The sequence below is a fragment of the Tetranychus urticae genome, chromosome 3 (genome assembly GCF_039701765.1).
Source record: "Tetranychus urticae isolate SD_2017Ah chromosome 3, NJAU_TeUrti_SD_1.0, whole genome shotgun sequence".
Lineage (NCBI taxonomy): Eukaryota > Metazoa > Arthropoda > Arachnida > Trombidiformes > Tetranychidae > Tetranychus > Tetranychus urticae.
This window is the reverse complement of record NC_142960.1, coordinates 11,229,985-11,252,880: the sequence shown is the minus strand read 5'-3', so window position 1 is coordinate 11,252,880 and position 22,896 is coordinate 11,229,985. Positions and strand designations below refer to the sequence as shown.

At 34.0% G+C, this 22,896-nt stretch overlaps 1 protein-coding gene and 2 pseudogenes across 2 annotated transcripts; 2 read left to right on the top strand and 1 right to left on the bottom strand.

The window, feature by feature from the left end:
• The first annotated feature begins 9,801 nt into the window (after positions 1-9,801).
• LOC149093355 (RNA polymerase-associated protein LEO1 pseudogene) lies at positions 9,802-11,905 on the top strand (annotated as a pseudogene).
• Positions 11,906-12,825: 920 nt separating this feature from the next.
• On the bottom strand, positions 12,826-14,324 carry LOC149093354 (GPI mannosyltransferase 2-like). Its single transcript, XM_089269810.1, has 2 exons — positions 14,217-14,324; positions 12,826-14,149 (listed from the first exon to the last, which is right to left on the bottom strand). The coding sequence occupies exons 1-2, from the start codon at positions 14,319-14,321 to the stop codon at positions 13,787-13,789; spliced, it is 468 nt and encodes a 155-aa protein (XP_089125936.1). The 5' UTR covers positions 14,322-14,324; the 3' UTR covers positions 12,826-13,786.
• A 3,760-nt stretch (positions 14,325-18,084) lies between these two features.
• On the top strand, positions 18,085-22,884 carry LOC107369497 (protein bicaudal C homolog 1-B-like; annotated as a pseudogene). The gene is made up of 3 exons (XR_016199901.1): positions 18,085-18,190; positions 19,240-22,276; positions 22,377-22,884. The product of XR_016199901.1 is annotated as a protein bicaudal C homolog 1-B-like (transcript).
• The last annotated feature ends 12 nt before the right edge of the window (positions 22,885-22,896 follow it).

Here is a 22,896-nt window from a genome sequence, read left to right as displayed (position 1 = left end):
AACAAAAACAAATTAATAAATGAATGAATGAAATAAATGAAATCTTGTATTGGTCTAAGGAATTCCGAATTACTTTTAAGGGGATTTTTCATTTTATGTATTTTGAATCTACAGTTGATCAACCAATTAGTAAGTTATCGAACTCGGGGCATTTGTTTCCATTTGCAAATATACATAAGGTCTTTGAATTTACTTTAAATTTTTGCTTATTAATTTTTTGTATATCAATATGTCTAATTGTTCTAGAAATGCAAATGCTAAATGCAAAAGTACAGGTACATGTACAGTAACAGATACAGGTACAGAGTCATTTAAAAGTACGCGTAGAGTTTAATATACACGTAAACGTACAGTTAAAAATACAGGTACAGTTTGGTATACAGGTAAACGCCCATTTAGAAGCATAGTTTAATGTACATATACATGTACCTGTCCATGTTCAGTACAACATTAACAGCAACAGTTACTTGTATATGAGAAATTATAGTGACTAAAAGACAAAAAGAAAGGTAAAAAGAAAGAAAAAAGAAAAGGTAAAAGAAATATAAAAGAAAAATAAAAGAAAGGGAAAAAGGTAGAGGGAGGGGCAATAGTATAGGTAAAAAGGCGGTGTTAAAATATAGGTTGGGGCATGCGCGAGGACATATAGGTAAACAAAGAAAGATAAAGATAAAGTGCACGTAAAAGTAAAGGAAGGAAAGGTAAAGGTATCAAAAGTAAAGGTATATACAGTAAAGGTATATACAGTTAGAGGAAGAAAGGTAAAGGTGTACATAGGTATACACAGGTAAAGGTAGCCAGGTGCAGGTGTAAATAGGTAAAGATATACACAGTAAAGGTATACAGTTGAAAGTAGGAGAAAGGCGTTAGAAAAGGGTTGGAAAAACTAAAGGTAAAAGGTACAGGTGTACAGGTAAAGTGAAAGTAAAGGTATTAAAGAAGGAGTAATAAAGCTGAAGTTAAAAGACATAAAAAAACAGAACAAACTTATTTTTCTTGGTTGCCAAATAATGAATGTCTGGTAATGAATGAATTTATGTCCGGTTGCTCCAAATGAAAAAAGTATGAATATTAGTGAAATATGGAGGAACAGTCAAAACTTACCTTGTGCCAAATTTGTAAATTCTTCGACTTGTTTTCCTGAAAATAAAAGAAAAAGATTAGTTTCGAAATAAACATGGAACATTGGAACCATGATTTCGATGTACGTAAATACCAAAAACTATGATTGGGATTTCTGTCTCCAATCTGTTTGTTTTGCTTACATTACTTCAGTCAAGTCATCGACGAAGTTTTTTCCGTTTCTTCTATTTTATAGGCGAGAACCTCGCATGCCGACCGAAATTTTCTTAGAAACAGCTACACTAGGATATGATGATGCGTCTTAATATGCAGATTTGTTGGAAACCTTTTAAGCATGAAGCGCCACGAAGCGCTGGAAAATTTAGACTTACAAGGGAAGTTACCCAAGTAGCACTCCTGGTTTTTGATGTTTGATAGCTCATTCGATATGGCTAAGGGTGGGATAAACAGGTTAATGGCTTTCGTCTGCGAGTTGCGGGGTTCCTAAGATATTTGGGTTTAAAATTTTGCAATTTTTGATTCAATTAAAATGAAAATTGATTAAAAATTGTGAGCTGCGGTGGCGCAGTGGTGAAAGGGTTAGCTTGGAGATAAGGTGTTTTGGGTTTGAATCTCACTAGTAGCATTTTTGAAACTTTTTCAAAGTTATTTAAATTAATTTTAAGGTTATTTAAAGGTCATTTAAGGTCATTTTTTACTTTTTCATATTTTTGATGAATTTTTGAGCATTTAATGGAAAAAAGAAAGAAGTGAAATGCATTTCTTAGCTTTTTGTTTTTGGAATAGGTAACAAACGCCTTTGTCCGAAGGTAACAAAGGCCTTTGTTAAGTTCAAAGTTTGTTTTCTCTTGAAACTGGTTTGGGCAAAGTAACTGCCAATATAAGTTATATGAGTTTCAACATTGAACTGTGTTTTTTCATCTTCTTTTTCATTTCAATTAGTTTTATTTTCATTTCATCATATCTGTTTCAAATTTTCATTAATTGTATTAGTAATTCATCTTTTATTCATCTTTATTTATCTTTATTCATCTTATTCTCATCATAATTTGATCTTATTTTGATCTCGTGTTAATCTTGTGTTAGTTTTGTGTTGTTTTTGAATTCTTCCTTCGACCATCTTTTCAATCATCCAGCAAATCATCTTTTATTCATCTTTTGCCCCTCTTCATCTAAAATCGGTAAGTAAATTTGTTTTTTTCATTGTCACATTGAGATTCTAATTCCATTTATAACCTTGACTTTCAGAAATGATTAATCCTGCTAATGTTGTTAAATTTCTACAAATTTTTTGCGACCAGCATAAGTTTACGTCGTCAGATGTAACTGAAGAAGACAAAAAATTCTCCGCTCTTCTTTGATATCTTATTCAAAGTAAATTTCAAGGTTCACTTGAACTCCATAAAGATTACTATTTATATGGTAATGCAGACGGTGATATTGATCAATTGAAAACTTGGGCGATAGAATCTGCAAGAACTTTGGGATTCACATATGATTTTACAGCTAGCTCAAAGTTTATGAAATCTTTTAAGGATGAATATCGAATCACTTCAAGAAAAATCACAAAATTTGTAACAAAAAAAACTGCCAGAAAAGAAGAAGAAATTCGCCAATCTGCTAACAATTTCCTTGCAAAAATTAATTCTGCAAGAAGTGCTTGTAATGATGACAATGTTTGGAACACAGATCAATCAGGTTTAATCTAGAGTTGCTTTCTGCTAGGACATTGAGTGATAAGGGTGAAAAAGATACATTGGCGATTGTCCAAAATATCAACTCCTTATCACACTCGTATACAATACAAGTACTTATAGCAAATTTAGGTAAACTAGCACCAAAACTTTTCATCTGCTTTCAGGAGCCAAATGGTAGATTCGGTCCTCAAGTTCAATCAAAAGTTGCCAGTAGTAAACCTGCAAATATTGTGGTTACATGCACTTCTAGTGGAAAAATGACAAAAAATACACACGAATATTGGATTGCAGAATGCGTAAATCCTTATGTTCAAAACAGAACGCTGCTTATTCAAGATTCTTGGTCAGCTCAGAAAGATTTTAGCATCTTTCAAAAGAAAGTAGAGAAGCGTAACTACCTTAGAATCGAAACAATTCCACCGAAAGCGAACAAATATTGTCAACCATTAGATGTTTACTTTTCAGGCAATATAAATTGTTTTTTTGAAGATTTCAAGATGCTGTTAGAGCAGCTGCAGAAGATCAAGCTATTGGAAGCTTGAATGCTCGAGTTTTTATAATGTGCATGCATGCTTTCATTTACAATCAATTATCAAGTCCAATTCACAGAGACATGTTATTGTATGCATGGAAAGCAGAGAAAGGAAGGTCAGAGAAACTATTGCATGCTTTTTTGGGTCTTAATTCAGTTATCAATCGCATTGGTCTAAACAACTACAAGATATTAAAAGATGAGAAACAGATCGGATGAGTTTAGTCCACGTCTCGAGACTAAAACCCTACCACCCTCAAATTCAAAAAGCTCGTTTCTCAGAATCTGAAGAAGTAGCTAGTGAACTCTCGGATGCACTATTATCACCCAAAAGGCAATAACCGAATATTCTGGTGAGATTAGTGCTGCCAGCGATGTAAGCATTGTAAAGATAATAATGCAATTGTGATGTGTTGTCAAGAAGCGCCAAGTAGTGTTTTAAGCTTGCCAGCGACTTACTTTCAAGAAAGAGTCTTGAGGAGTGTCCAGCTAGCAAGATATGCAAGTGGCCGGTCCATTATTGTATTTAAAAAAGTGGAAGGGCAAAAATATAATTTCGATACAGGACTTTCTTACCAAATTCAAGCCATCAGCCATCAAATAAACGTTGGATTCATCAATGTCCATAGGCTTCCTGAAAAAAGCAAAAAACTAACTTTTGGACTTACCTGCATTGTGTGATTGAACGCATGTTAACTGGTGATCTAGATCCTGACAGTCGACACCATGAACCATGTGCTGGAATAGTTATGGTGAGCGATTTCAATTCTGAATTGGAACGAGATGAATCTCAAGATGATCGCAAGCTTATTAATTTAAGGGGTTACTATCAATTTAAACATGTCCAAATAAATCACGCATATACTGCGCCTTCAGGACAACGCAGGTATTATTACATCTTTATACCAACAACATCCTCCTACATATAGGAGAACAACTTCACCACCATGGCTCTGACCACACAACAATTTTTGCAAGGTTGGTTTTAAATAAAAACGTGAAGTTGACTGAAATGTCAGTCAACTACGAATCTAAAGAACATGATTTTAAAAGTTTGTTAATCGAGATAGATGCTCAAAACAACTCTTCCATTATTGTGTCAGTGAATTTTATATTTTTATATTTTTTTAAGTTAAATAAACAATTTCTACTGTTTCCATTGTCTAAATTACCCATTGACGGTGTAATAATGACATAATAATAATTTGAAATACTAATATCATGAAAAAACAACATTTGATAGTCTGCAGCACTATGCAGATTCAGAATATTCCGGAACATGCATTGACATGAGAAAAATTGAATTGGAACGTAAAGTATAGCAAAAAAACTCTTTCATGCAAACGGCATATGTAATGGCATATTGTGCAGTTTTCTGAGCAGAGCTTGGCAAAAACGTATAATCTGCATTCAAACAAAGCGGCGTTATATACGGCATGATATGACTTCTAGGCATGCCACATTTATTAACATACAGCACCATATACGACATGATATGACTTTTAGTCATTCTAAATCAAAACCAGACAAAAGAAAACATGATTTAGAACCAGAAAATACTTGTGACTACTGGCTCGACTAGTGACAGCGAAGAAGATTCAATCATTTGAGAGGAGGAAATTGAGGATAAAAAAGAAAGTTCGTTATTATGTGTGATACTTTCTTCACTGAATCTAATGTGTTTTCATTTATCGATTTGTCTTTTAGGAAATTTATGTCGATTTTGAAGCTTGTCCTATTTTGGAACAAAATCTAAATGGTATCAAAAGAATGTTGACACAATTGTTTCTTAAGGACATCAATTTGCATAAGTTTGTTAAATCAGAAAGAGATCGGAGCCATAATTAGACAGATCAATCAAGAGGAAGGTGATGGTAGTGATGAGGAAGATTCTGATGAAGATGATGTTCTCGGTTTAATTAACTTTATTAACCTCTCCGACGGAAATCATGCAAATGCCGAATGGTAAGGCCAACTTATGGAATATTTCACCAAATATTTGACTGGAGAGAAAAGTCCGCAATTGAAAAAATAATCAAAGGAGATGCAAAGAAAGCTTATAGATTATCAACGAAAGATGCGTTAATTTGGGTTGGCAATCTGTTCCTTCATTTGAACAAATTTTTAAGCCAGTAAAGTTTACTTTGAATACTACATGTTGATCTGTAAAATACTGTAAGAATTGAGATTTTTATAGTTTCCAAGAATCAATATTTCAAAATTTGAATATTAAACTAAACCTTGATCATAAAATGTTTCCCAGAAATCGGGATTGAAAGTTTACTTGGAATACAACAAAATGCAAATTGGGTAAAAATAAGAAAGAAGGTCGTAAATGTCAGACCAGTGCAAAAACAAAATACAATTCACGTGAGAAGAAAATGGTGAAATAAAAGGTCACGTAGACCAGGTCAGGCCAAAAAGAGGTCAAGTCAGAGAGATATAAAAAGAAAAGAAGAGAGAAAAGAAGTCAGTCGCAACTTAGTATAATTTTGGACTCATCATTTCTAAAATAGTATTTTTTTGTAAGAAAACTGAAGTGAATCAACTATAAGAAAAAGAATGGAGTTAATTGAATAAAAAGTGAAATTCCTATTTTGCCCTTTATTACTGTCATGGGTCTGACAGTAAAGTCAATATGTTTTCCCTTTTCTCTTTCCTATCCTCACCAATTTCCCACCTTACAATTATGGAGGTTCCACCGAGAGGTCTTTAAGGCCTCAACTCATCAGAACTCGTGCCTATTTGGAACCAATCTGTGCTTTTCTGAACGCAGTGAACTCTTTTGATTTCAAGCTTTGACTTTGATCCATTTGTGTCGTTTATCAGCTAATTTTCCTATTTCGGACTAATCCATCATTTTGAACTAAAACTATCATCGACCAACAGGAACAATTATGTATTCTTTTTATTTATCATCACATCTATATAATTGATGCTCAACCAATTCTTTGCAACCATTTTAATCTGATTCCACCTCCAATCATCATATTACTCAACTTATTACACATCATTTTTACCAACTCTTGATCATCACCTTTTTCTCATCTGTATTAACCAGTAAATTTTGACAATTACTTTTGGACAATATTATATTCATCAACAATCATTATCATCACTCATCATTATAACAATCATTTCAATTGTAAAATTTTGCTAACCAAAAAGGTAAGCTAGGTCTGACAACCTCTTTTTGACCCTTCCACGCATGTTTCATTTAATTTTATCCTTTGATTAATTGTAATTGCTTAGCATAAGTAAACGCCAGATTCGGCAACTTCATCCGATATTCCTGATCAAATTTCCGAAAGTCCCCTTGAAAGACTTTGTGTTTTGACTCCCTAGGAATTGAAAGCCATGAGATCTGCTTTTCCAGTTCTCAGACCTCCGAAATTAACTCCTTTTAATGGACAAATTTCAGCCCAGGTTATCAAATTTCTTGATGATTTTAATACATTTTCAAGTTCTTATGAATGGACTGGGGAAGAAAAAGTTAAACGAGTAGTTAATTATTTAGAGGATTCAGCCAAAGCTTGGTACAAGCAAGAGGTTGAACAGTTCAAGGAAATAAAATAATCTGGCCTGATTTTGTAGAACAGCTAAAAGATACCTTTTTACCATCAAAATATGAAGATTTTATCATTGAACAATTAAATGATCGAAAACAGAAAAATAGTGAGGCAGTTACAAAATTTATTATCGATGTAAAAGATCTCTGTTTGAGACTGAATGCCAATATGGAAGAATCCGAAATTATTCGGTATCTTTTTAGAGGAGTAAAACCAAGTTTGAAATCAGCTCTCTATGCTGCTAAACCTACAACTGTTGCCGAATTTCGGAAAACTGCCAAAAATTTAGAAAAAGGGAATCACTTTAGTTCTAGTGACGATGAACTTTCGAAATTAAAAGAAATGGTAAACGAATTATAAGATGGACATAGGAATAGAACTAGATATCGTGAACCTCGAGTTTATCAGACCGCAATGTTACAAAACACTAGAACACTTGATAACCGCCCCGTCTGTTATTATTGTAATAAAACTGGACATGTCCAGATTAATTGCCGTAAAAAGCAATATGATGAACGAATGAATCAACCAAATCGACAAAATTATAATCCACCGCGAAATTACCCTCAGCCGAATTATAATGGTCAATCCTATCATAGGTCTGACAATACTTATGGTCAAAGGTACCATAGGTCTGATAATACTTACGGTCCACCTTATCATAGGTCTGACAACTACCACAATCAAACTTTTCATAGGTCTGACAACTATACTATTCAGCCTTCTCATAGGTCTGACAACTGTCTCAATCAGATTTACCCTAGGTCTGACAACAAAACTCCAAACAGATTAAACCAAGTTTACCCAAGAACTCATCCTAATTCAAGAATCAACCCTGAATTAAATCAATCTTCCAGTACCCAACCAAACCATACTTCGTTCAACCCACAACCCATCCAATCTCACCCTAAGCACCAACTCCCGTCAGACCAGGTTTCCAATTATCAAGCACAATGTTTACCAGAGGATATAAACTACATTGATAGGATCCAACTGGACTGGAATAACATGACCATTAATGACCAAGCCAGCAAAAAGGAAATGGTTAAGTCTGAAAGATTCATGATTAATAAATCTGAATTCAATTATGTTAACCATGTTTATTATGATAATAATGAAGGAATTGTACCGTTAGATTTTCCTAACCTTGATAATACTAATCAACCGTTTGATAATAATCAAGTTAATTGCGAACAAATAATGTATAAAAATTATTATTGTCCTCAAAAAAATGTAAAGCGATGAGCTCAGGCCTCGCTTTTCGCAGGACTGACAAGAGTGAACTGAACATGCGCAAAAGGAATGAATTTTAATTTAATTAATTTAAGATTTGTATTGGTCTGACAGTATAAATTGAGTTAAGTTAAATTGAAATGAGTAATTAACTAATTAAATCTTAGAACACCATATGAAATCTTTTATACTCTATATTTAACCTCAAAAATGCAAAAAAACAAAAAAATCGTATTGTAATCATGCCTGAAATCTTGTAGATTGCATAAGGTCTATTTAATCACATTGTACTCAATAACAAACAGGATTTAAAAATCTAAATTTCACTAGTGAACTGTGAAAAAGAGCAAGTGAAAGTACGCAAATAAGCATATGAATTGAATCTGAAATAAGTAAATAAGCGAATAAAGTAATTGTCAGGCCAGTTGTGCCTAAGCAAAATAGTAAAGAATAATGTCAAAAAAACGAGAAGAATCAAATTGAAAACTGATGAATCTACGAAGTAAACGAAGAAACTAAATTTCACACAAAGAAGCTATAGAAATGAACATGAATGGATAAAGAAAATAATTCAGCCGAAAGAGGCTTCGGCTTTAACAAGTTGGAGAGGATGTAAGGATCTGGAATTTCGAGGATTATTTGAAAGTACCGATTTCCAGTGTAAATCTAAAATCCTTTTTTATTTAATGATTCTAAGAAACTGACGGTATGACTAGGCCTGGTAACTGATCTTAGGATCAAGAAATACTAAAAAGTTAAAGAAGTAAATAATAAAATCTGTCAAATCGTTATGCATTGAAGTTAAATTTATGTGAGAAGAAATAAGAAGAAACTAAGAGGTCACGTAAGCCAGGTCTACGTAGGTCAGACCTAGGCAACGGTATAAAAAGAGAAAAGAGAAAAAGAGAAGTCAGTCCTGACCCAATGGAGGTCTCGGCTCGTCTCTACTAAGTAACTTTAAATTTTGGTTAATAAAACTTTGTATTGTGTTTCGAATATTGAAGAATTAAAATAATGTGAAGTTCAAAAGTTAAAAGTTCTCTTTCTATTTAATTTAATTCTCTGTTTCATCTCAGGGCTTTGATTTCTCACTTTTACCAACGTCATAAGTCTGACAGTAATGTCACTATCTCACCATTTTATCCTCACCAATTTCCCACCTTACAATACACTACTTTACAATACACTACAATATGTACTTTACCCTAAAAGACGATATAAGGAAAAAAAGAAATCAAAGCCAGATAAGGAAAATGTAATATTTCTCAATCCAGAAGAAGAATTGCTTGTTGAATGTGCGGATTATCGTTATGAGTTTGATGTTTCCAATTGAAAGAACTGTCGAGGAACGAGAGTTAAAGCTGAAGCCTTTTATTTAAATATGGGATAGATCGACAATGTGGGTTGACTAAAAGCTTATCAACCAAAGTATAATGTTAAATCTATTACAATGTTAACGATACAATAATAGTTAGTTATTGTGAGGGTAACAATATGGAGAGGTGAAAGGGGACCACCGGAGCCAGGCTTTGACTCTATCGGTGTTTTGGAGTGTAATAGAAAGGAAACTGGACGTTAATCATAATGAACTAACAAGGGAAGTAACCTCGTTGGTACGGGCAGATCAAAATGAAAGTGGGTTTAATGGAAAGCCCGTACCAGAAAACCTCTAAAAACATTAATCTCCCATGGAGGAAATCGATCTGAAAAAAGTTACAGGGTCTCAAATTTTTTAATCACGGAGGTCAAAATGATTAATAAAATCGAAGTAGAGATGGATATTTTTATCAAAATAAACTATTTAGGTGTAATTGATCATGGGGGATGCAAATCTGAAATCAGTTTATTTCTAAACTTTTTTGTTTCGAAAAAATCGCAAAAAACCACGAAAACACTCGATAAAAATTTCTGAATAAAATTCAAATATGAAAAAAAACTTTCTTTAAAATGAAGCTTCAATACAAACATTTATGTGGTTTTTTGCTATTTTTTCGAATTTACGGCCCTGTAACTTTTTTCAGATCAATTTCCTCCATGGGAGATTAATGTTTTTAGGGGTTTTCTGGTACGGGCTTTCCATTAAACCCACTTTCATTTTGATCTGCCCGTACCAACGAGGTTACTTCCCTTGTAAGAAAACTAATCCAAATGCATCCTTTAAAGATTCTGATCCCTAAGGTATCTTTTAACCACCGTTGAATCATATGTTACTGTTTTCAAAATTATTTCTCAAGTTTTTCTTATAATTCTGTGATTATCATGGCTCCAAGCAAAAGGGATGAAGATGATCTCGATTCTGAAAGTCAATCAAATGATTCTTCAAGATCTTTTAGTTAAAGTGAAACAGAATTGGCCAATTCGAATGACAGAGGAGAATCGTGAAGAAATTGATGAAGACAAGGAAGATAGCGATTATGACGAAGAAATGGAAGAATCAAAAGTTGAAGTAGAAGGAGAAAGTGATTCAGATGAGTAAAGAGAAGCCGATGAGGAAAAAGAAGCTGATGAAGTCATGGCTGATCTGGATGAGGATGATGACAAAGAAGAAAAAGATGAAGAGATGGAAGAAGAGAAAGCTGCCGAAAAAGATGACGAAAGTGACTCTGACGACGACAGGGAAGTCACTCACGCAGTTTATGCAGATGATGTGCTTGCAGATCTTAATCTTGATGATGCAGATGATGAAGATGAAGGCAGAGAAGCTACTGGTGGAGACGAAAGGGAAGAAGAGCCGCCAGAAGAGATACCCATCACACGTATTGAAGTAGAAATTCCAAAGATTCCAACTGAACTCGGAAATGATATTCATTTTTTTAAATTACCCAATTTTTTAGGTGTCGATACTCATCCATATGATCCATCTTGGTATGAAGATGAAATTGATGAAGACGAAATTCTCGATGAAGAAGGAAGATATCGATTAAAATTGAAAGTTGAATCAACAATAAGATGGAAAACCGTAGTTGATGAGAATGGAGTGTCTCTAAAAAAAGTAATGCCAGAATAGTTAAATGGTCAGATGGTAGCATGTCTCTACACCTTGGATCTGAAATTTTTGATATTCATAAACAAAGCTTAATGGCTGTTGATAATAATCATCTTTTCATTCGTCGAGGGACTAGTCTACAAGGGCAAGCCGTTTTCAAAACAAAACTTACTTTCCGACCTCATTCAACTGATAGTTTTACAGATCGAAAGATGACCCTTTCATTGACCGAAACAAGTCATAAAACTCAAAAGATTCGTGTTTTACCTAACTTTGGTAAAGATCCTGAAGCCCACAGGTCAGAAATGATCAAGAAGGAAGAAGACAAGTTAAAGGCATCTATTAGACGAGAAAACAAAATGAGAAGAGTGCGGGAAAAGGCTCCTTTCCGTGGTCCAACAGCATCTTATTTAGAGCCTGATGCATACGATGATGATGATGATGATAATAATGATGGTGTATCTTTATCAGCAATTCAAAAACGTTAAAAGAAAGGAGGTGCTGGTTATAACATCTATACAGATAGTGACGATGATAGTGACCTGGATAAGAAAAAATCATCTAGTGAACGAAAACGAGCTGCGAAGGTTGTCGAAAGTGATGATGAGGATAATGATGAATAGTCCGTCTGATGAGCTTTAAAAAATAAACCTGAGTGTTTACAATTCAACTGAAAATTAGTGCGTATTTAATTTTTTATGTAATAAGTTGAAAACAAAAACATTAAATCAATTTTTATTATGATCACATATTTTCCTAATTTTTATTTGTTGAATCGGAGTACACTAGTAGTCAGCATTGAAATAAAGTCAACAGAAATATAAAACAGTATTAAAATGTGTATAATGGCATTTTGAATGGAAAAGTAAAATTCAGAAGCCAATAAGAAATTCATAATGACAATAATAGCAACTAATGGTTGAGATAATGATTGTTGATTGAATGAGAATGAGTTAAATAGTAGTTGATAATTTATTGGACTCATCATTGACAGAAGCTACTCAAATCTCATTATCAACATTGTTACAATCAACATTCAAAAGCTCTCCTTATTGACCTGCTAAACAATTTGTGTGTATTTTTTCCTCAACTCAGTATTCATGGCAACATCCAGTTCAACCAAGATTTATCTCAATCAATTATAAACACCAATTTTTCAATCACGTTTATCATGTTAACTTGGGTTGACAACAGACAAAACAATCAAACAGCTAGCCTTAATCAATCCATTCTTCCGGATGATTATCTGTTCAGCTCAATAGCCAACCGAATTAACCCAAAGACTGAATCAAAAAGTAACATCAGTAAAACAACTTTGTGATTAATGTTGGACAATCGAGTTAAGAGCGTTTCTGTTTCTTGTTAATCAATTCAGATGCTAATCATTAAGACTTTAATCTTGCAATAATGTTACATTCAATTTTTTAATAACAATATACAGCTTGATAGGTCTTAAATGTACATAAATTATGCGAAACCATTTGTGAGGTAAAATGAATGAAATTAACAATTAATTTTCAAGAAGATTAGCATTTAAACGGCTCTTTATGTTTGAATTTCAATTTGTTCAGATAATTAGAGATGAAGCTATTTGTTTAAAGATGTTGATGTATTTCACTTCTTCCTCTCGATTCCAATTAGCAATAAGTCTTCAATTCAGTCAATCAGAAAGGTAAGATTGATAATTGACGCTGAAATAAAAAGTTGAAGTATTTGTGAAAAAAGCGGAATCGAGTAATCCTCAAATTGTTAGTGATAATTGAAATTGTTATTTGTGGTTCAAATGCTGTGATTAACAAATTGATATGTTTGAAATATACATTCAATTCATAGCAAAAATTAAGAAAAGTTAATAAATAAATACATTTGTGTTTTGAATGTTCAACTTAGTGTAACAATAAAGTCCAGGTTAGTGTTCATTATGATAATGTTCATTATAATGAGCATAATGATGAGAAGCAGTAAATACTGGTCAGTTTCAACCATTCTACTCTTACCAGGAAGCGATTTTATTAAGTAACATTTAATTCTTTACTAATTAGCTGGATAAACAATCAACGTTGCGTGAAAACTTCAAATCTCGTTATGCCATTGAATATGTTGATTCTGATCAGATTTCAAGTATTTTCTTAAACCTTTTCTATTCCTTTGATGTTGTTCAGCCACTTATGATATCTGATTTCCTCGAATGAATATTCGGACGCACCAATTTAGATTGAATTTAAGTCACAATAAAACTTTTGATTTGGCTCCAAGCTTTCAAGGGTAAGCAGAGATGGAGCATCGACTTGTTTTTTTCGCATTTTTAACACATCTGCTGCTACATTAGTATCTGCTGGTACCTCAGAATTTTCATCTTCTTCCTCATAGATGACAAATTCACATTGAGGCACAACTGTAGGTTTCGACTTTAATTTGATACCAGTCCATTTTGAAGGGTTCAAAAGATTTTCTTTGTCATGTGGGACTACAAATGATTTACTTGAACAGCTAGGAGTAGGCTCAGTACGTTTGGAAATCGGTTTTGATAGAAGAAACCCGATCGAAACTAATGCTTTTCTTTGTTGAGTTTGATCAGCACTGGCTTCAGAGTCATCCAAGTCCTTAGCAGCAATTTTTTTGACAAGATGTACTTGAAGTTGAATTTGAGCGGTTGTTAAATCTTCAGATGGTTCTGCTTCCAGCATCATCCCTTTATGCAGAACATAATGTGAGTTAATTCATAAAGTAATATTGATGATGCTGAGAATAGGACCAGGTTTGCAAATACTCCAGCTATAATGAACAAACCATCATGTGAAGATTCTGCCCAGGGGAATAGAGCATATTTAAGAGCACGAACCACTGCTGGATAAAGAGGGAAAAACGCGATTTGCGATTCGTGAGAGTACCCCCTCTTTGCGATGTGGAAGAAATGCAGCGAATCCCACCTGCCAAAACCCACCAGCGTTGCGTTTACGATAGCATTGATTGTCGTTTGATTTTGCAAAAAATTTTGCGGCACAAAAGCATCAGCGTTATGAATAGGCAAAATATTGATGGAAGCAACCTGTAGATAAATGAAAATGACAACAAAAAACATTATTTACAGTAAGAATCGACAAAAAAACACTTACCTGAACAATTAAACAAGCTAATTTTGCAAGTAAACAGTATTTTAAACATTCACCATGGTCTGGATTTTTGAAAAAAGGGGTTGTTGATTGTTGAATGTCAACCATGATTCCAAGGGCACTGAAACCTTAACGCCTTTGAATGGCAATACTTGTAACAAGTGTACCAGGAATGAACGTAATGTGGAATCTTGCACCAGAATTTGATCGGAAAAGGTCAAGTAACTGATATACACTGTAGCTCAAAAGTTTAGAACCGGTATACTTTTCGATGTAGGTGCCAAACTATTGAGTAAAATTGGCTGTTTTTTGAGTTTACAGATCTTAGTGATCTTTAATTATAAAAAAATCTTGAACCTGATAATCTTTTCGAGTATCTGCAATTTCGGGTCGAAGTCAAGACAACAGAGATTTTTTAGCTCGAAAGTTTAGAACCACTGATTTTTCAGGACAATAAATTTGAATTTCGCCAAGAAATTTTCAATATAAAATAGCGATTTGATAAACAAAATGCTTGCTGAAAATTATTGATAATTAATAATTAGTACCGATGTTATTGAACTTTTCTTTTAACATTGTTCTCTATGGGAAAACGATTTTCGATCGTAATGGAACCAGCACGAAATGACCTTAACCCATCAAATTTACGGTCAAGATAGTTTTTAATGTAAATAATCATTCATAGAATTTCGGGCGAGCTAGAATCTCTTTCGCTCACTGAAAATCACACATTCATTTCAACCTGAATTAACCCATTCTGGCTATTTTTTACCAATGAAAATTGAATTGAATTGAATTGCATTTCAATAGACGCAAGCAAAGCTATCTAAAAATTATCTAATTCATTCAAACTTCTAACAAGATTTATAAGATTGTAAGATTTATTATTTGCACTAAAAGCTATCTCGACCACTAATTTGATGTGTTTAGCCCATTTTGTTCGAGTAACTTGGTGATCGCAAAATGTTCTTCCATAGAAAACAATGTTAAAATATAACTCAAATAACTTAGTCTCAAATAGTCTCGATTATTTTTTTTAATATTTTTTTGGAAACTATTTTTTATCAAATCAACATTTTATATTGAAAATTTCATGACGATGTCCAAACTGACTGTCTTAAAAATCGGTGGTTCTAAAATTTTGTGCTAAAAAATCTCTGTTGTCTTGACTTCGAACCGAAATTGCAGATACTCGAAAAGATTATCGGGTTCAAAATTTTTTTTATAATGAAAGATCACTAACAAGGGAAGGTGCCTAAGTGGTACGATCGGAATTTTTTATGATAAATCGATAGAAATGAGGGAAAAAACATGTCTGGTGAAGTATTAGAACTTGCAAATTTTTGCGCCAATTTTTATTCGAATTTTAAGTTTTAAGTGATCAATGGTAATGGATTGAGTTTACAAAGAAATGATCGAAACAGAGTGATTGATTACAGTAAGAACACACAATAAACGTAATTTCTGAAAAATTTTCAACTTCAGGTCCATTTTCATGGCTGAAGTTTACTTCAAGAACATTGGAAAACTTTTTGACTGGTGGTTCTATTGAATAGCCTGATTTCTGCCACGCATATTTTAACATTGGCTGATATATTTGTGCTGAAAGCTGGTTATGGACTCGAGCCTTTATTTGAATAATTACATTTCTGTCTCTCAATTTTGTTTCTGGATCATTAGCTATTGTTCTACATAATCAGTAATTCGGCGAATTAGAATCTTATACTGCCGAAAGAAATAAACATCCAACGCTTGAATATATTTTGTTGTTTTCGGTGGTATGTACTTGATATCCAAGGTGCTATTTGGGCAAACGCTGGTAAAAATACTTGTATCTTTCTGGCCAGAAAATGAGTCTTGAATCAAAAGGTTTCGATCACCTAGTTCAACTGCAAGAACATTTTGAGCAAAATTTTCCAGGTTAGATCTCGTCAGTTTTCCACTGCTTGAACAGTCAACAATTACTGACGGGTATCCTGTCATTGCTTCTCGCACAGTTTCAGCAACTATCGGACAAATTCACCATCCTTTTCCTGCAGACATAAATAATATAATTTTTTTACTCAATTTTCCAGATTTATTTAAACAGAGCTGAGCTGTATATTAGTAGTAGTTGAGGTTACAATCTGAACTCGGGCAACGGTCAACTTTTCCTCCGATGTGATAAAGTTCTTCCAGGGGTAACTTCATACTCTATTTTGGTCTGATCAGTATTTATTATGCAGTTATCTGGAATACAATTTTGTGCGGTGAAAGCGTTTACTTGAGCCACAAAATCTTTAGCTTTTTCCAGCAACAAGTCTTCACCATCTATTTCAACTCTGGATACAAAACTTGTAATTTTTCTCGAAACAACACGGTTACTTTTTTTGAATGATCGAATAAAATATTATATATAATACATTAATATTATACATTAATTTACTTTGAAATATTACATGTAATGCATAGTTAGTTAGTTTTTCTGATCAGAAGTCTTAATTGTTTCTCATGGTAGGAAGAAGTGGGGCTTATGACTTTAAAATTATTATTATACCTAATTTTATCACATTTGTGCAATAGTAATTCTTGTCTCTTATTTTCTTAATTATCCCTGACACCAGCCAACCTTCATCATCGAGCTAATATACTAATCTACACAATATATAAAGTCAAAACATGAAATTTTTGCGTAAAGATTGTGGCCAAACTAAAAGGATTCTTACCCTTTCTCCTCAATTTACACCTTAAATATTTATCTTTGATTGTTGTTTGGTCCATTTCTTCCTACTTTAAACCATCTTTTTGTTGTTTTTTTTCATTTTCCTTTGGATTGTATTGTTTTTTTTGCTATTTGTAACTGCTTGTCACACCATCTTTAAATCACCACCATTGATGACCAAAGAATCTCCGTTTATCCCTTTATTTTTGATCATCTTCATACAAATTGAGAACTAATTGGGACCCATTAAGGAAGCAAAGTCAATTAAAAGAAATTTTTAGTTTTTTAAAACACAACCGACTCTCAAATCAGTTCTCAACACAATTCCATCAGCACTTGCCAAACCCGATACATTGGTTTCCGTAAGCTTGTCGTGGAGCAAATAAAGAATCTTAAACGTGTCTTGTCTGTGTTGACTCACCTTAAAAAATTTTCCATGGATTCAGCATCAATTGATTCAAATAGTAACACCATCAATGAAGTTAGTAACGTTAAATCTGAATCAAGCGTTGGTTCATTTGAAGAACGAGTTAAAGTACAGGGTCCGCCACAAAACATGTCAGCCTGTATTTTTTGAATAACTTTTTTATTTTTTCGTCAATCAAGCTCATTCTCACAGAAAATAATCTTGAATAAAGGGGAAACAAAGATATGGACCGGTCAAATTTTTCGGGTATCGCAGGTCAAAATGGCGCCTGCGCAAAAAAAAGTCATTTTCAGACCCAATGTTATTCAATGAGGCTTTCATAGACGGATTTCTGAGATACTATGCACATTTTTCAGTCCAGAATAACTCCATAGGGCTTTTCTTGCCCCTGGCACCGATTGAGTAGCAGAATAATACTGCTCCATCACATCAATGCTTTATTTTTCAATTTGCTCGAATTCGTGCATGATGAAGTGTCCTATTCAATCGGCTATAAATTGCTTTTATCAGAACGCAATGACAAAATTATTTCAGAACATTGGCAAGTGACTAACAAAGTTTGTAAAACAGTGCAAAAAACTTAAAAATATCTGTACAGTCGAAAAAGATAGAACAAAAACCCGTACGACGCCCGAAAATTGTACCTTCATTTTGCGCAGGCGCCATTTTGACCTGCGATACCCGAAAAATTTGACCGGTCCATATCTTTGTTTCCCCTTTATTCAAGATTATTTTCTGTGAGAATGAGCTTGATTGACGAAAAAATAAAAAAGTTATTCAAAAAATACAGGCTGACATGTATTGTGGCGGACCCTGTAGATAAGAAAAAGTTTGAACAGATTATAAACGGTAAGATTTTGGATCATTAAACACCAGGCGAAAGTAAAATGTATAACACTTTGAAAAGATTATCACTGATGAGAAAATGTTAACCTTTGTGTCAGCCTTTTGATAGTTTCACCAAGTTTACGCTGGTTTACTTAACTTGCTTTGATCTTCAGCTCGAGTTTATTCTATTCTATTTAACATGAAGTATCTTTTAATTTTCAATGCTAAATCTGTTGGTTTCAAATAATAGTGGAACAGCAATAAACTGCTAATTAATTCAGTTTAATTATTATTCAATAACAAACGACAATAGTGATTGAAAAACAACATTACTGTTTTAATCCCCTTAAAGGTTTCACATTGCATGTTTAGTGAAAATTGGACAATTCATCTTCCCTTCAGTTTTTCAAGTGTACATTTGAAAGTGCTCCTACTAACAAGGGAACCCCAAGAATTGTTAATTCGATATCTGGATTTCGACGGTAGATATCGGTACATTAGGCCATGTTGAAAAGCGATTTAACAGAATTAGCTTCCACCTTTTCGATTTCGGCATTTTATCGCATTTTTTCTAAAAAAATTTGTATGCTTTTCTATGGAGATTTGAATTTATTTTATTTTATGCATCTAAAAAATGCTCTGGTTTCGCAATAAAATGTACATGTTTCTGTTTCAAAATTTCACAAATAAAAAATGAAATTACAAATCCATTGAGCCTTTTCCGACTTGACTTTCTAACCCCTTCTTTATTCGTCTTATTTTTTAATTGTTGGCTGCTTGCTAACCACATGTGCATTTTGCATTTTATATTTGTTTTTATTTTGATTATGTGATTTGTGTTAAATATGGTCCTGTGTCCACAATCATTTACTATGGTCCATGAACGCTTAGGTAATATTTGGTCTACTGTTGATCCCTTTAAACCAGAATCATCATTTTCCTCAATGTTTCTTTGTGCTATCATTTTTACAGTTAAGTTATATTTATTGTATTTTTCGTAAATACAATCATGTTCTTGTTTTTATTTAATTTTAATAATCCTTTATTTTATGTATTTTTTTGCTTTACAGGCGAAAACAAAGAACTTGGAACTGCAGAAGAGTTCTTCAATGAAATCATGGCTGAAACAAATACCATTATCACATGGCCAATGAAATTGAAGCCAGGAACTAAATCTACATGTAAGAAGGATCCACAAATCCATATTACTGGTTCACAAGAAGATATTGTCTGCCAAGGATAAAATTCTTGATCACTTGGATAGTCGCAAAAATTGTGTTACCCTTAAAATGGATGTTGCTTATACCGATCACTCTCACATTATTGGTAAAGGTGGTCGATCCATTCAAAAAGTAATGAATGAAACTGGTTGCCATATTCATTTTCCTGACTCTAATTGGACCAACACCATTGACAAAAGTAATTAGGTTAGCATTGCTGGTACTGCACTGGGTGCAGAGCAAGCTAGATGTCGAATCCGGGAACTCTTACCGCTGAGCGTACATTTTGAGCTTCCATCGCTGGTTACAATAAAATGGAAATGTTTGACCACACTTCACCAGCCATTCAAACAATTCAACAAACTTACGGTATCTCTATCAACATTCGAATCATTGGAAAAAGCAATGTTTTTGGAAATTTTGGTTCTTCTTGTGCCAGTTATGCATCCATTTCAGTTCGAGGTATCCGTGCTTAATGGTTAGCCATGAAACAAGGTATTGCGGTTTTGATTGAATATCTTTGTGGCCATCCTATGACCAACAACTCTCCTACAATACTTTTCACCTTGGTGATTGACATCGCTTCTCAACATCACTCTTTTGTTGGGGTCGTGGGAATGTCAACATTCGGTCTATCATGCAATCTACGGGTGTTGTTATTAATTTCCCTGATCCAGTAGCTGTTGAAAATACAACGATGACAACTCTTCATGGTTCCTTAACAGTTAGAAAATCAACTCTTATGATTAAAGGACCCTGATTTGAATCTGTTGTCCTTGCATGACAAGAACTTTTGGGCTATCTTCCACTAGTTCTTATTTTTGACTTGAAAGAAGGCCCACAGACGGATACAGCTTTGATAACCCAATTGATGAAGGATCACGAAGTTACCATACTAATTAACCAGAAACCTAAACAAAATTCTGGTAGATGCATGACTGTTCGGGGAGCAGAACGTGATTCACGTATGCTTTTTGAAGTTAGAAGGCAAATATTGGAATTAGATGAGAGTGAAGTTCCTAATAATTGTTGTGATAAACATACCATTATGATGATGGCCAAACTTTTTTCTTCATTTTTACCTCATTGCACCCTTAATCCAACAAGTGTGATGACAATGAAGGGTGGATTTAGATCGGCTCTTAATCCCTCTGGTTGTTACCTAATAACGGTGGACTTGGTGGACAAGTTAACGGGCTTCTTAACTGGCCATCTAATGATTACTCAAGTGTTGACAATATTCCAAGTTTTGCCGCTGGCGCTGCTGCTACTGGCGCTTCAACTAATGTTCCTTCACAGTTAGGACCTAATGGATTTTTTCAAGCCATGCTAGCTACTCAATTGACCAATTTTGCTGCTGCAGCAGCAGCCAATCAACAACAGCAACAGCAAATCTCTGCTCAACCAAATACTCCATCTTTTAACATTGATATGTTGAAAAATAGTTCGGATAATAGAAATGGAAATGGCTGTATACAATCCGTTCATAACTTGATGTCCACCTCAACAACACCTACCATGAACCAATCTTGTCTTACGATTTCCAGTATAAATTCACCTAATAGTGGAAGTGAAACTTCAGCTCCATCACCCCTTGATCTTTCCCCTCCACCTAACAGGAGTCTTTCTGCCATTTTTGGTAACTTTTCCGTCTCTGATAAATCAACAGCTTTTCCATGGCCAGAGCCTAGAAAATTGGATTAAATATTTAGCTGCTAAAGCAGTTCGTGAAGCCAAACCAAAAGCAAGTGAACCTCGAACTCTGACCCCATCTTGGGCAGGATTTGGTTTTTCTAAATCAATGCCTCACGAGCTCCTTAAAAGTCGACTTGATAGTTGCCGTGCAACAGAAAAATTGACACCAGTCGAAGAGTTTATTATAACAATCCGAACAACAGTCTTCTCACTAATAGCTCTTTAACCAATGATATGTCTATTCAATCGTCATTCTGGGAATCGACGAAATACCCAACTTCAAACGGATTAAAAACTTTACGTAAACAACAAAGTTTTGACTTTTCAACTTGCACTGGAAGCCTCTCTCTTGGTTCTTCAATGGCCTCCAGTTCTTCACTATTCAGTAACAGTTCTAACAGTAGTAGAAATGTTGTGTCCATAGCAAAGATAAGCAAAGAATGTGAAAGTCGTTAAGCTAAGTATAATAATTATTATCTCAACGGAAAATTGTGAATATAAGAAGAAGATTTGAATTAAGTATTACAATTATGGATCAATTAATAATTAAGTACTGATCGATGGAAGACTGATGGGGTGATAGGCTGATGTGCGATTGATGGTCGATGGGTGATCGGTTGATTCAGCTATGGGTTGATGGAAGAATTCAAAATTTCAAGAATGGGACATAACAAGAAACCTATTTGATCCCATCTCCTCCTCCTCACGAAGTAAATCGGGCAGTATAAGCTCAGGCTACGGTAGTCCAGCGAGTAATAGTCTCGATTTAGCGGAGGTCTTAACCCGTTTGGGCCTTGCAAAGTATATTGATTATTTTCAACGTGCTGATATCGATTTTAATACTTTCTTAAATTTTAACGACGCCGACCTCGAAGAACTTGGTATACCTTACTTTGGACGCCGGAAACTATCAAGTGCTAAACTTGATTGTAAACGAGCCCTTAGGGAACAAGGATCAATTTCACCGTTTACCATTTTGAAGCTGCTCCGGGCACAGAGAGAAGCCGAAAAGTGAAGAACATTGTTTATAAATTGAATTATTCTCGTTTTCACCTTAAATTTTTTATGTGTTAACCTTATTTTGTAAACAGGTAGATCAATAAGCAAAGTAATCATCCTTCGCTGATGATATACCTGAAGAAAAAAGAAAGGCATTATACATACATTAATACAGTCGCATTGAATCTTACAGGTATTTTAGTTAAAAATAGAGTGCTCAAATCTCATCACTTCTGAGTCTCCTGTGTTTCTCACCATTAATGTATTTCTTTTACTTCATTTGTGACTATTAGTTTCATCTTAACATCACTTCATTTTATCGAAACAAATCAGTCTTTGTGACCGGAGTAACTGGCTTTCTTGGAAAGGTTTTGGTTGAAAAATCGTCCGATCGTGTGAGGTAAAACATATATATATTACTTCAGGATAATAGTGTTACAAGATCATCAGAAGCAAAATTTAAATCTCTCTTGAACAATCGAGGTGCTGTATCTGGTCAAGGAGGGGATTCAGGAGAAGGTAAAGATGTGAATAAGACTTAAAACAGCGAAACCGACCTTTACCTACCCAGCCAGAAGCCGTGAACGAAGGAAAGGCAAGGGTCCCGATGCTGCCTCTAAATTACCTATGGTAACACCTCATACTAAATGCCGTCTAAATTGCTCAAATTGGAATGGATCCATGATTGGCTTTTAATGGAAGAAGAGTTTCAAAAATTCAAAAGTAAAAACTAAAATTGACAATGAAGATGTGAACTATGAAAGAAATAAAGTCGATGATTGTCGGGGTAAGTTTTATCTTCAATATTATACA